At 40.4% G+C, this 14,292-nt stretch overlaps 1 protein-coding gene across 1 annotated transcript; it reads right to left on the bottom strand.

The window, feature by feature from the left end:
* Positions 1-3,165: 3,165 nt before the first annotated feature.
* On the bottom strand, positions 3,166-5,912 carry LOC131240897 (L-type lectin-domain containing receptor kinase VII.1-like). The gene has a single exon (XM_058239419.1). It carries the CDS (start codon positions 5,628-5,630, stop codon positions 3,579-3,581), a length of 2,052 nt encoding a protein of 683 aa, XP_058095402.1. The 5' UTR covers positions 5,631-5,912; the 3' UTR covers positions 3,166-3,578.
* Between the last annotated feature and the right edge of the window lie 8,380 nt (positions 5,913-14,292).

The raw sequence follows: 14,292 nt of genomic DNA, 5'->3' as shown, positions 1-14,292 counted from the left end.
TGTCGCAGAGAATTCCAATTAGTGCTGTCAATGGGCCGGGCTAACCAAGCGAGCTGAACTTGGACTTAACTGTTTAAAAGCCCATGAGCCCAATTCGGCCTATCATATTTCAAAATTTTTGAAATTTAAATAATAAAAAGTTCCCCTTCCTCTTAACTCTTTTTCTATCACTGTTTGGTCTAAGAAAAAATGTAAAACTCTCTCCCTCTCATTTTATACTCTTTTAATGTAATATCCCCTGCAGTCCAGGAAACTCAAAGCTCTAATTAATGGATTCTCTCTTCATCGAAATCCTCCTCATCTTCAACATCTCTTCCCCTTTTCCTTTTACACATATCTTCCTCTTACCTTGTAAAACACACCTTCTCCACAAAAACCCATCTCCTTTCATTCCAACAAGCAGTTAAAGAAAAAAAAAAAAATCATTTCTCGGCAAATCCCTGTTTTTACATCCCCACAAGCTTGCCCCTCTGTCTTTCTCAAAATGCCGGTGAAGACGATGGATGCGATAGTCTCTACCTTCAATCAGGCATTCGAAATTTTCAGATTAGAAGCCCCCAAAAATCAAGGAAATTTTCTCATTTTCTTAGACGAGGAATACCATTCTTAGCTCTCTTAGCTGCCCCCCCCCCACCTTCTCTGAAAATGGCTGGGCTTGGGCTCGGGCAACGCCCTGTATATATATCACGGGCGGGCTCGGGCCTGGGCTTGGGCATATGTTGAAATATACATGGATAGAGCTTAGCTTGGCTCGTTAACACCCGCACTTACTATCTGACAGAAACGAGGGATGAGGTCTCGATGTTTTAAAATCTGGATTAGAATCCTACAAGCTTGAGTGGCTTGTTTGGCCTAACCATCAAACCAATAGATTTACCTGTATTTAGGTACGCAAAATGTTTATTAGCCACTGAACAGAGCCAAAGCCCAATTACAATCAACAAGGCCAAAGCTCAAAGCAAACAACCGAGGATTAGGAGGCTAAAGCCTAATTCCACAAACTAACTAGCAACAAAGAAAACAACTTAAAACATTATGAAAATAGCTCTGCGTGTAAGTATAGCAAGCTAGCCAATTCAAAAAGAAAAAGGATGTGGATCCTCCATATGTGAAGCCCACTTTTGATGTGGACTGCCTATTGTGTGGGGGTGACAATCTGTTCAAAATTTGGAGAGAGAAAGGCTCATAGATAAGATGGTTAGTGGTTTGATTGTCTATTCATCACTTAGTGCAGACCAAACTTTATAGGTGAGACCGTCAACGGAATCTCTAAGCATGTTGGCAGAAGAGCTCCGCAGCTCTGAGATTGAAACTTAGTAATCTTTTTTTTGATCCAATAGTGTAATCATGGACATGTGATGAGGAGCGGGTCACGGACACTTTCATGGCCGAGATGGATCAGAAAAGGCCCGGTCCACAATAGAAGTGATCCAGACTGTCAGAATTTAAAACCGACGTATCTTGCAAACTAGAATGAACTATCGGACCTACCAGATATGATTTTGAAGTAGGACCATATACTTTAGCCACCCAACCCGCTACGCCAGGTTGTGCACACTGAATGTGTGTAATACCATTAGACTGACCGTTCAAATTCCTGTTTTAATTTCATTTATACTATTTATAGTTAGTTTTATTTTAAGTATAACTCGCCAGCTATTGGGCTTCAAGAGTTGCACCCAACATGAAAAGCACTTAAGAGTAATATGGAGAAAGGCATGGTTGAGCTAAATAAGACACTTACTATTTTTGGCCAATATCTTGAGGTCTACTGAAAATCATGACCGCCTATAAATACCATTTATAAATAGGAAGTGATTTATAAGAGTTTTAGTTATAGCATTATTCTAAAGCTTCTCTCTAAGGTTCGTAGCCTTATTTAAAGAGTTGTACACTACTTTTTCATCATCAATGAAATTATTTTGAATATTTTAGAATTATTTTTATTTTCTTTTCCTCGTGAATTCAAAGTTTCTCTACGAGGAGTCCTGTGGATTTGGAACATTTATCCCTTTGAGAAAGATGGTGCTCAACCTCACTGTTCTTCCTTGCATCAAGGTGGGGTGAAGATACAACTAGCGACTGCGAGCCATATGTTGTCTACAATGTTGCGCTAGTTTGCAATGGGCAAGGTGGGCTAAATTAAACAGATACGCATTCATAGAGGACGAAGGATAAGTAACATGGTGTTGTAGGATAGAGTTGTATTTGATTTGTGTTGGCCTAAAGCTTCCACAACTGCTGGAGAGTTATTTCCGTAATCGTTCCTCCATTTCCAAACAATCATCACATTCCGCTATGAGTAGAAACAGTTACACCCGGCTAGATGATGCACACTTCCTTTTTAAGTCGACTAACTGATTGTGGGCACTTCTTTCCGGTGGTGGTTGATTACTCTCATCACTCTAGTCATGTGATGTGTCCCATGAGGCCATGACCTATACGAATAATTAATTAACAGTCTGAATCTCCCTAAAATTGTGATTGGACATATCGGTGGACCCCACTCAAATTGTGATTGATATAAAATTTTATAGGGGTGATGCATTACTGTTGTATTACACTCACGATGTCCTAGTTAAATTAGGATTGTTAAATTGGTGTGGAGCCTAAAGGAGAAAAGTTTTGATAAGTTATAAACTACTCACCTTCATTAGATATAAAATTAAGGTTGATTAGTTTCCAATCCTATACACATCCAAGGTAATTTTTCTATATCAGACAATGGCATTTTAACGAGGTACAAATTTCAATTAAAGTTTCTCGATTCTCACTTTCAATGCATTGTATGGTCCTTCTCATTCCACGATTTTAATCTTACATAACCGGCCTGATTTCATTCTTGCTTGGCACCCCACAATCCTTCTTCTGCCAATCATATTAGCTAAATTGATCTTACCTCGATTTACCGTGTAATGGTGTTGTCATGTTTCAACAAACTAGCCATTTAATCTGTTAGTGTCAGATTGAGTGTAAATGGTTATATCTCTCTGCATACGGAGATCCAAATTGTCGATTTGGTGGGCCATAATCTTGCAGAACCAGCACCAGAAAACACAGAGCCAGTACCAGAAAACACAGGACAATTCTCACCGTCCTCAGAGTTCGACCGTTTTAGATGTGTCCCAACATCCACCCCTCCCAAAACAAATCCATCCCACTTCATGGTATACTAATAATAAAGCGAACATATATATATATTTTCTTCCAAATAAAATATCTCTTATGTTACAAGCAAACAACCAATTCCTAACATGAATGTAGCAAATAACAGAAATCAGGCATCCCTTTACCTTCTCTTGGCTAGTTTCGAGTGCCATCTAATAAAGAATACCTCCCTGACCTCTCGTATCATCTCCAAGCACGCAGTTTCATCACAACCGTCAGATTCGTAGGCCAATTATCATGACGTCACTGACCATGATCATCTATTTCACCGTTCAAAACATGATGTGGATCGGACACTTAAAATCTTGCAATCTCCCAAAATTCCACGCCATGCCTCATCCAAGTGTTCGTCCAAAGATTCAACGGCCAGTATGCATCAATCAACGGTTTATCCACCAGACACAAGTTCATCATCGTCCCTCCGCGATAAGATCCGAACCGTACAAAGACACCACAGACGACCGCGACTGACGGAGCTCCGCGTAAGTAGGGTGCCGACGACGTCCAGAGCTCCGATGCTTGGACCAACTCGACATGGACTGCAGCTTACCGAACAAATACGCTTCATACCCCTCCCCATCCGACTCACGTGCTCCATCTGCACCATCCATCATACTGACCACCCGTCTCATGCTCGGCCGATTATCCGGATCCCGGCACGTGCACATCAGACCTAAGTGCAGCAGCATCTCCACCTCCTCTTCATCAAACACGCCCTTCCGCCTCACCCGCACATCGAGCGCCCGCACGAGCTCCCCACGCTCCATCAAACCCCACACCCATTCGACCAACGGCTCCGATCCATCGACCGCAGGCCTCCGCCCGCACACCACTTCCAAAACCAACACCCCAAACCCGAACACGTCCGTCTTCTCGGAAACCTTCCCACCTCGCACCACCTCAGGCGCCATGTACCCCACGGTCCCCACCACACGTGTGGTCATCGAGGCACGCTCGTGGGAATGCATACGTGCCAAGCCAAAGTCACCCAACTGCCCATGCATGTCTCCGTCTAACATCACGTTGCTAGCTTTTATATCTCGATGTAAAACCCTAACATCCCATCCTTCATGCAGATACAAAAGCCCAGTGGCTACGTCCTTCAAAACCCTAACCCTAGCATCCCACCCGAGCATCATACCTTCCTCTTCGCAGTCGAAAATCCACTTATCTAAGCTCCCATTTTCCATGAAATCATAGACCAATATCAGATCTCCCGTTTCTCTCCTACACCAGCCTCTCAACCCCACCAAATTCCGGTGCTTCAACCGCCCAAGGCTCGATATCTCGGCCAGGAACTGCTTCATCCCTTCTCCGCTCTCGCGTCGAATGCATTTCACCGCCACTTCAATCTGTCCTCTCAAAACCCCTTTGTAGACCTTCCCATTTCCTCCGATTCCGATCACGTTCGACTCAGAAAACCCGTTCGTCGCATCGAAAATATCTCTATAACGCATCCGATGCGGCCAGTACTCCAATTCCCAATCCTCCATCCCATCCGTCCCCTTTTCTCTCTTTCTCTTCGCTCTCTGTATCCAAAGCAGAGGAACTGCGATCCCGAATCCCACCAAAACAACCCCAGCTGCCGAAACCCCTGCAATGAATCCTCTCGAACTGAGAATGGATTTCCCCCCCGGGATGAAAGATGGCAATCCGGACGTGATCAGACCCTCATAAGCTGAAAAATTCGAATTGCTAAAGCTCCAAGCTAAAATCCTATGACTCTCGACCAACACCCCAGTCGCGGCAGAAAACCCAACATACATTTCGTCGAGAAGGACGTCGGATAGATTCAGTTCGATTGAAATCAGAGGCAGATCGGGCTTCTGAAGGCCGGTGGGGGCCATGGTGACGTTGAGGCGGGAATCGGCGTAATCGATCCAGGCCTGGTAATTCTCTCCGTTGTTGAGAGAGAGAGAGATGAAGGAGGCGGAGACGGGATCTGTGTAACCGGAAGTGTTAGAGGCGACAGAGGTGAGTGAATTGATGTCGATGCCAACGTGGTTGTCGTCGATGTCTTTGAATTCTGGGTTTTCAAAAACGTCGAATTCGACGGCGAGGATGTGATTGTTTGGGTCCCCGTCGTTGGTGCCGTTGAAGAGGGCGAGGTGTTGGGATGAGGTCGTGCCGTTGGTGTCGGGGGAGGGTGTGAAGAGGAACGCGAGGCCGTGGCCGGGCTGATAGCCGTCGACTGGAGAGATGGAGAAAACGAAGGAGGTGGAGAAGGGGAGGGGAGAGTAGGGGTAGTTTGGGGACTTTGTGGGGATTTTGGTTTTGTAGACAGCGCGGCCTGTAGATGAGTTGGTGTCATCGGTGAGGACGATGACGCCAGATTCGATGGCGGCGTCGGAGTAGAGGGTGAGGTCGGAAGGATTGAAGCCGTTGAAGAGAAAATCAACGGCGGATGATGAGGACAGGAAGAGGCTGAATATGAGGAGATGGAGGGAAGTTAGGTTCGCCATGAGAGAGAGAGAGAGAGAGAGAGAGAGGGAGAGAGGCTGCTGGAGCCGTCCTGGGGTTTTGAGAGGAAATCTCGGTGGAGCTGTAGAGTGACTAACATCGAGGAGATCTCAAAAATATCGCGAATCACGATAAATTCAGTAAACGATATTCTCTCTGGAGAGATACTTTCAAAATGTCGGCAGATTTTTTTTTAAAAAAAAATTTAACTTTAAAATAGTTAGACATAAAGGAATTTGTTATGTAAAAATATACTTAAATTTTTTTTCATGTAGTGTTTTACAATAAGTATTTTTTTTTTGATATTTTTATTTTCGGCGGGATATTCCCAATGATATCCCCAGTAAAGCCTCTATATTTGACCCGAGAAATTGCCGAGAACGAGATTCGTCGCGGTGGAGCTGCCGCATATGTTCGGAGGGGATTGGCGCGAGGATACGTCAAAGAGTCGTTCGCAAGCATGTGGGCGTGATATTTTGATACACAACCACTGGGCCCTACGTGGAAAATACACGGCCAGGAAATAACGGAAGTGGATTGGCTGGTTTACCACACACCACTGACCTGGCTGGTGTGAGTTTTTTTTAGTTTTGTTAGCTTGTTAGTACACCCCCTTTGTTAGTTCACACATCACTGTTACCCACCCACGCTAGGGACTCGATACCAAGACCTCGATGTTGAAACGAGGTATCTTTCACTCAGTCTACCACCTTAGCTATAGTTCAGAGTGGGTATTGTGTGGGTGAGTTGTCGTGCGAAGAAGAACGCTTGTTGTACAAACGGTTCAAGGGAGAGTTATATGGCGCCACAATGGTGCATTTATTCGTTTATCCACGTGGAGATATCATTTTTGGAATTGAGCCTAAAAATGAGTCATATCTCAATCTTAAGTAGACCATATCACAAATAGCAGTGGAGACAATGATTTTCACCATTAAAACATTTATAAGGCCCACCATAATAGTTAGTTTCCATCCAATCTGCTAATATGTTCATAAACTCACACAAACTTGGTTGAAGAGAAAAAACCAATATCATATCGATCCAAAACTTCCGTAACCTTGAAAGGGTTTCATTGGTAGATGTTCAATTGCCCACTGCCTTTTGTAATGTGGTCCACTTGATCTTTGGATCTGTCTTATTTTTCAGCTCCAGGCTTACTTTAAGCTCGCCAAATGAAAGGATGGTTTAGATATAACACATATGTTATGATATGACCCATGGAATTTAGTTACATCAACACCCTAGTTAAGCCCGTGGTGTGTGGTACACCAGCCAATCAGTTAAGAAAGAACAGTTTTAAATCTTTGCTGGGTCACTTATTGGTTGTATCTTAATTCTGTCCATTACGAGAAAACTAATAAAAAAATGATGTGGTATTGTATACAAAAGATAGGAAGTGAAATAAAAAATATCTTTAAAAACTTAGAATACTTTGTATGAAATTGCAGTTAGTGTAAGTTTGTTTTTTACACATAAGAGGGGACAAAATATTATATGGTCCATGTATAAGAAGCATAGTAGAATATTTTAAAAGTATGAAGTATAATTAAGGATAACCAAAATAAAACCTTAGCCGACAAAATTAAAGTGAAATAATTGGCCCAGAGGCGTTTGGAAGATGAAAAGTTGCAAAAGAAAAATATAACAAGAGAAGTATATAGAGAAATGACTTTCGACTGTTGTAACCGTTGTAATGATGGAAGAAGTATATAAAAGAATAAATTACAACAAAAATCTATAAATAGCAGAAGAAATTAATCAAATAGGAGAATCCTAACAAATCAACAATTAACAACAATTAAATAAATTTATTAATTTATCTTTTATCTTAACTTATCTTAAGATTTTAGGAGTGGTGAAGGAAGCGTTCCTATTGGTAAGAAAAAAATACTCACAACCCCTTGGGGTTGTCATGCCCTTGGAAGAAGAAGTAAGAAAAGAAATAAATATAGTGATAGTTTGATTCTTCGTCGCTATGTAAAGGAATATATATTGAAAATCTAATAGATTTCTTCATCTTTACAAAAGAAAAAATGAGTAATCAGCTAGCTAAGGAATGATGGGCGAATGATGGGAATTGAACCCCCACATGGTGGAATCACAATCCATTGCCTTGTGCAACTTGGCTACATATATATGCCCTTCCTCTCCAGATAAAGGATTCAATTTCCATACTTCATGATTATTATATTGAGTATTCCTTACTTTATGAGATACAGATATTGAATCTAAAATGCCAATTCTGCAAATTGTAAATGTACAAAAAAATTCCTTTATGAAAAAAACAAAAATAATAATAATAATAATTTTGAGGAACATACAAAAATTACAATATGGATCGGTATAGTTGTAATTCTTAGCCATAATTTTGAAAGCTTGTGCAAAAGATTGGACCCTCAAAATCTGACGGTTTACACGATATGAGACCTCCATAAAGACGAGAATGAATGGTCTAGATCTAGTGGTCTATCTAACCACTGCTAGATCAGATGGGTCTAATCACCCCCTCGATTCTACTGTATAAATAGCCTCAAATTACGATTTATAGTTTAAATCATTCAAAGGACAAGATAGATGAACAAATATCAATATCTTAATTTTCTTTTTTAACTCTCATTGTTACATGATGTATTATTCACGAGAGAACCTTTAGTTTGGATGAGAACTAAGAATATCTGATCTTATCTTTATCTACTCATCTAAATCTTCATTTAAAGTTAAATTTATAATTCAACTAAAAAGATATTTAACAAAAAGAGGTTAAATCTCATGGGACCTATCCACTAGTGATTGCTCACAAGTGGGCCTCACCGACCCATTTCTAACAAATTTTTAGTAGTAATTCAAGTTTATGCTCATACATTAGATTTATTTTTTTATCAAACATCAGGATATCAAGTAATTCTTTTAAAAGATGTATTCTTGCAGTTATTCTAGTATGCTTTAATAATTGATTGTGAGTTTTTCCTTCTATTTGATTAATTTACACTGGTATTCTAAAAATCCTAACGCACAAAGTAACCCATCTTCGGAGGAAGGATCCCACCATTTTATTATCGTCTGATCATTATAAAATTATGTAAGTGACTGAGTAAGTGATTGATCTTCTCAGAATATGATCATACACATTTATATTGGATGTATCTGCTTATTGAGTCCTTGTATCAATTTTGGCACGCCTGCATAATTAAAAATAAATTAAGCGACCAACACATACATTTAGAGGCTGTTTGATTTTTAATTTTCCTAGTAAATATGTGTAAATAAATAATTATGACTAACTTCGCTATTTTGAAAATTGGTCCATGAAAACCATGATATTATTGATTTTAACTTGTGGGCCCCATCATAATGTATGTGACTTATCCACACCATCCGACCCTTTTTACAATACATTATAGGGTTTCAGGTAAAATATGAGGCAAATCCCAAGGTCAATTGGGCCACACCTCAAGAAACAATGATTCTAAAGACGTCGACCGTTGAAAGTTATTTTCTACTTATGCCATACATCAACGTTTATTTGTCATTCAACCTGTCATAAGGTCATAGAGTTATAGGTAAAGGGAAAACAAAAATATCAGCTTGAGGCCCTAAAAAGCTTTCACTGGTAGGAGCTCAATTCTCAGTGTTTCTTACAGTGTGGTACAGTTACAAATGTAATATATTTTCCTCAAATGACACAAGAGTGCTATAAATGAAGGCAGCCGTCGACATCACCTTTTAAAATGCAGCAAAAATTTCCAAGGTAAATAATAATTACCCATTTACCCTGATTGAGGCAGTTAGAAAATCAAACAGCCCATTATTGAATAGAATATTTCGATTACCCTTCTCAACCATCTGTTGTTGTTGCTAAGGGTCGACCGATGAGCTAGCAAGGGACTTTGTTTAATGGTGGGCCCAATCTGACGCGCGCGACTCGCTGCTGCAGTCACGATATGTAACTTCGGTCAACTCTCATATCGCTGAAAAATCTTATGGGCCGCCAAATTCGGACAACTGTCTAAGTTGTAAAGGTTGTCGTTTACCATTTGAAAAAAGCGAAAAAAAAAACGTTAACACGCACCTGGCTTGTGTAGGGCAAACAGCCAATCCGCGTCGTGTGCGTAACGGATTACTTCTCTCTGTGGGAGGTTGGAGTTCATGTACTCGAAGCTTCGTGGGCCTGCAGAGACTCCCTCGACAAATCCACTCCGTCCATCAGTTTTTAAAGACCACAATAAAAAATTTTCTCATAGAAAAGACAGATCAAAGACACGCCAAACGAAAAGGTCTGAATGAAAACGTCCACTGTTGAAACCTTCTTGGAGCCGACCATGATGTTTATATGCCATCCAAACCGTTCATAGAGTTATTAACACTTTGATAAACCGTAGGCACAAATATTATCCTGATACAAGATTTCAGTGGCCCACAAACTTTCCAATGGTTCGCGTTGAATCACACTTTTTCGTGGGGTATGGCTCACGTGAGTTTTGGATCCGCGTGATTTTTTATTTTCTTTTTCGGAAGCGGATTGTGTCCGAACCCCGTCTGACGCGTCCGACCATATCTGTGTGGGGCCACCGTTATGTATTTGTTTAACCATGTCATCCATCCTTTTTTCCTGAGATATAGTGTTAAAGTATGGCCCAAAAATGAGACAGATGGCTTTAGTCGGCCACACCAGATGTGACTCTTACGTTTAATGCAACATATATTTAATACTGTGTTAAATCCGCATTTAATTCAACCCAAGATTATTTGACGTGGCTCAGTGGAGCGTTAGATCAGGATAATATTTTTTTGCCCACAACTTGCCAGGATAAACTTCACGCAACTCAGCTCGAAAACGTTCGATTCAACTCGGTTTGAAACTGAGTTAGATCCGAGTCGAGCCGGTTTTTGGAGCTTGAAAAAATTTCGAGTTGCGTTCAAGCTTAACCGAGCTTGAATCAACTCAAATCAAACTCAGATCGAACCAGTTTAGTGACTTGGTTATTTTGATATTGATGTTGCTCTCCAAGTGTTTGATGAAATAACTCAACGAAGTGGTATTTCGGGTGCATATATTCTCCGTGGGATTGGCTGGTGGCAAGGAAGGTATGGATATGAAACAAATCACTACCAAGAGAAAAATATTGCATGATAAAACTACCTTCAGATCTTGATTTTGCCTACCAGGTGTTTGATGAAATACCTATAAACTACTGCTAATGTTTTGTATACTATGAGAAATTGAAAGTGCACTCCATGTGTTTGAGAAAATGCCGCACTGGCTCAAACTCGGCTCAAATTGGCCCGAGCTACTAGATGAACTGAGTCGAGTTGGCCAATCAAGCTCGAGGACCAAGCCGAGTTCAAGATGGGGTTAGCCAGTGGCCAGCCGAGTCGAGCGGTGCCAAGCTCAACTTGGTTCGACTCATGTACAGCTCTAATTGCACGGAGAAACAGATTAGCCCTCAGATGGGTGGGATGCAATCCGTCTTGCGTAACTGATGGAGGGAGTAGATTTGTAAGAAGCATCTTTGTAGTTGTAGGGCCCACATGCCTTCGGACTTCAGGAAATTCATGTGCCCTTCCGGGTCCATGGGGAATTGGTTCACGTACGTATAACCAGTGCCTTTGTTTGTCATTGATCTCAAAAATCATGCTTATCAAACAGTCAGGTGGACCACACCCAGAATTTATATCTAAATATCACGTGGCATGGCCAAATTATTTTTGGTAAACTCAGGTGGACTACACCAAACGTTTATATCTACATGTCCTAAATTAGAAGTGGTGTGGTCCACTTATTTTTGGCACGCGTAATTTTTATTTTTTATTTTTTTTAGTTCTTTCTTCCTTACAGCACACACAAGATGAATGGATTGGATGGCATGTAAACACTACTGTACGTTGGGATAGCCCAAAACTAATTGCACACTTTCAGCTCATCTGTTTCCTATCCATGGCCGGCTTATTTTTGGTAAACTCAGCTGGACTATACCAAAAATTTATATCTAAATGTTCTAAATATGATGTGGTATGGTCCACTGTAATCTTTATTAATTCTTTCTTCCTTACTATACGGGATGAATGGATTAGATGGCATAAAAACACTGCGGCTGGGACAGCCCAAAACTAGCTGTATACTTTCATAGATCTAATCTATTTCTTATCCTATGGCCCATTTATTTTTGGTAAACTCAGGTGAATCATACCCAAAAATTATATTTAAATGTTTTAAATATGACGTGGTATGGCCCACATACTTTTAGCATGCTGTAGTTTTTTTTTATAGTTCTTTCTCTCTTGCCAGCACGCTTGAATGAATGAATTGAATGGCATATAAACACTACAGTTGAGACAGCCAAAAAGTTTCCTTTCCGAGGCTGAGGGGCAGAATCGGTGAGGCTAGGAAACACAGACTTCTTCGTGGACGGAACTGTGGATGAACCTCAATGTATGTAATGTATATCCATGCCATCCATAAGCCCAAAATGACTAGATCCAAATCTCAAGTGGACCACACCACAGGAAACAGTGGTCATTGAACACCTACCATTAAAATTTTCCCGAGGCCCATCATAATGTTTATTTGTCATTTAACCTATTGATTACATAGACCTAAATGAAGGAAAAGCACAGATATCAACTTGATCCAAAACTTATGTTACCCATCACTCATAAGAAATTTTTCGTGGTGGGCATTCAATCATGACTGTTTTATGTGGTGTCGTCCACCTGAGATTTATATAGGATAAAAAATGGATGGATGGAGCTAGTGAAGTGAATACACGTACAACACATACATCAAGATAGGTCATGGCCATGGATGGCCTTTTCTGGCTTATATTAAGCCACTTTCCCCGTATCCAACATGTGCCCTAGGTTATCATGATTTTTGAAAATGGATTGGATGAGGCCGGAGAATCACCAAGTTCAGTTGACCCTTGGTGCAATTTGCTGGTCCAAGCCCGTGCACTAGACCGAACTACTTCCACATAAGAGCCGATTTGTACAAGTCACAATAACACCAAACCTCGGTAGGCCACAACTGTGAAACCCACTTTAATATTTGTTTTATCTATCCACACCATCTATCCATTTTACTAACTCATTTTAGGGCATGGGTGCAAAAATGAAATAGATCTAAATCTCAAGTGGACTAAATCATAATAAACTTTGGTAATTTGGCATTAAAAACTTCTAGTGAAAACATAAAAAGCTTTGAATCAAGTTAACACCATCTATCCATTTTACTAACTCATTTTAGGGCATGGGTGCAAAAATGAAATAGATCTAAATCTCAAGTGGACTAAATCATAATAAACTTTGGTAATTTGGCATTAAAAACTTCTAGTGAAAACATAAAAAGCTTTGAATCAAGTTAATATGCATGCTTTTCTTTTTTCCGGTTTAGGATGTAGACCTTATTAAGAGCTTAGATGGCAAATAAACATTATGGCGGCCATATAAAGGTTTTAATGATAATCATTCAACCACTAAAGTTTCCCATGCATAAGAAATTAAAATGAGCTTCAAAAACAGATGGACAGCATAGATATAAACACATATCCCTGTGGCAGGTACCATGGGGCTCACCTTGATGCATGTATTATGTCTATGCTGCTTACCCGTTTTTCCATCTCATTTTAGGCACGAGCCCAAAAATCAAGCATTTACTAAGCTCAAGTGGACAACATCACAAGAAACGAAAAACGGTGGTGATTGAACTCTTATAACTGAAAAAACTTCTTAGGCACCATGAAAGTTATGAATTAAGTTGTTATTTGTATTTTCCTTTCATCCATATCCATGTGACTCTATAATCAGGTTGAAAGGCAAATAAACATGATGGTGGCCGACCTCAAGGTTTCAAAAGGTGGTTCTCATTATCCTCAATGTTTCCTGTGGTGTGGTCCACTTAAGCTGTGGATCTGCTTCTTCTGTAGTTCCAATCACTAAGATGAGCTGGCTAAACGGATCTACGCCATACAAATAAAACACATGCATCACGGTGGGCCTAAATCACCTGCCCGGGTCACCAGCAGGGAATCTGCTTCCCGGAAGTTCCACACACCTGGCAGTCGACCATCCAAAATGAGGCACATTTCTGCATGGATGGTATCCCCAAAATCACACTGACCAAGCAACCGTGACCATCCAACTGGCAGCTATCAGACGGATGGTTAAAAATAGTAACGCTGCTGGTCAATTTCTTGGGGAAAATCATATGGTTACATTATCTTTTCGGCGCAACTGTTAGGTTATGATCCATCCATAATGGACCAGTACTTGGACGGCCTGGATCGCTGTATAACTGTGTCCTACATTCTATAAAAGACTTGCTAACTCTTTTTAAATGGTGGCAAACTATTACCTAAATTTTACGCCTTTTCCAGAGGAAATACTCAGCGCGGGTCGGGTGATTTTGGGGATACCAATAAATCCCGGTGTATTGCATTACGGTAGGTCGGGATTGATCTAAACTATCTATGAGACAGTCTCACTATATATGCTCTAATTCAACAAATACAAGCTCTCAATTGAATTATTGAAAACCATGACTCTTTATTTATATATATATATATATATATATATATATGTGTGTGTGTGTGTGTGTGTGTGTGTGTGTGTGTGTGTGTACCCATATCCTATGCACTTACAATACATTGGGATTTCACCACAATA

This window comes from Magnolia sinica, chromosome 3 (assembly GCF_029962835.1).
Source record: "Magnolia sinica isolate HGM2019 chromosome 3, MsV1, whole genome shotgun sequence".
Lineage (NCBI taxonomy): Eukaryota > Viridiplantae > Streptophyta > Magnoliopsida > Magnoliales > Magnoliaceae > Magnolia > Magnolia sinica.
This window is presented reverse-complemented; position numbering and strand designations above follow the sequence as displayed.

What these genes read in the sequence shown, in the direction of transcription:
- LOC131240897 (XM_058239419.1), bottom strand. Translation starts at nt 5,630, where the DNA reads ATGGCGAACCTAACTTCCCTCCATCTCCTCATATTCAGCCTCTTCCTG.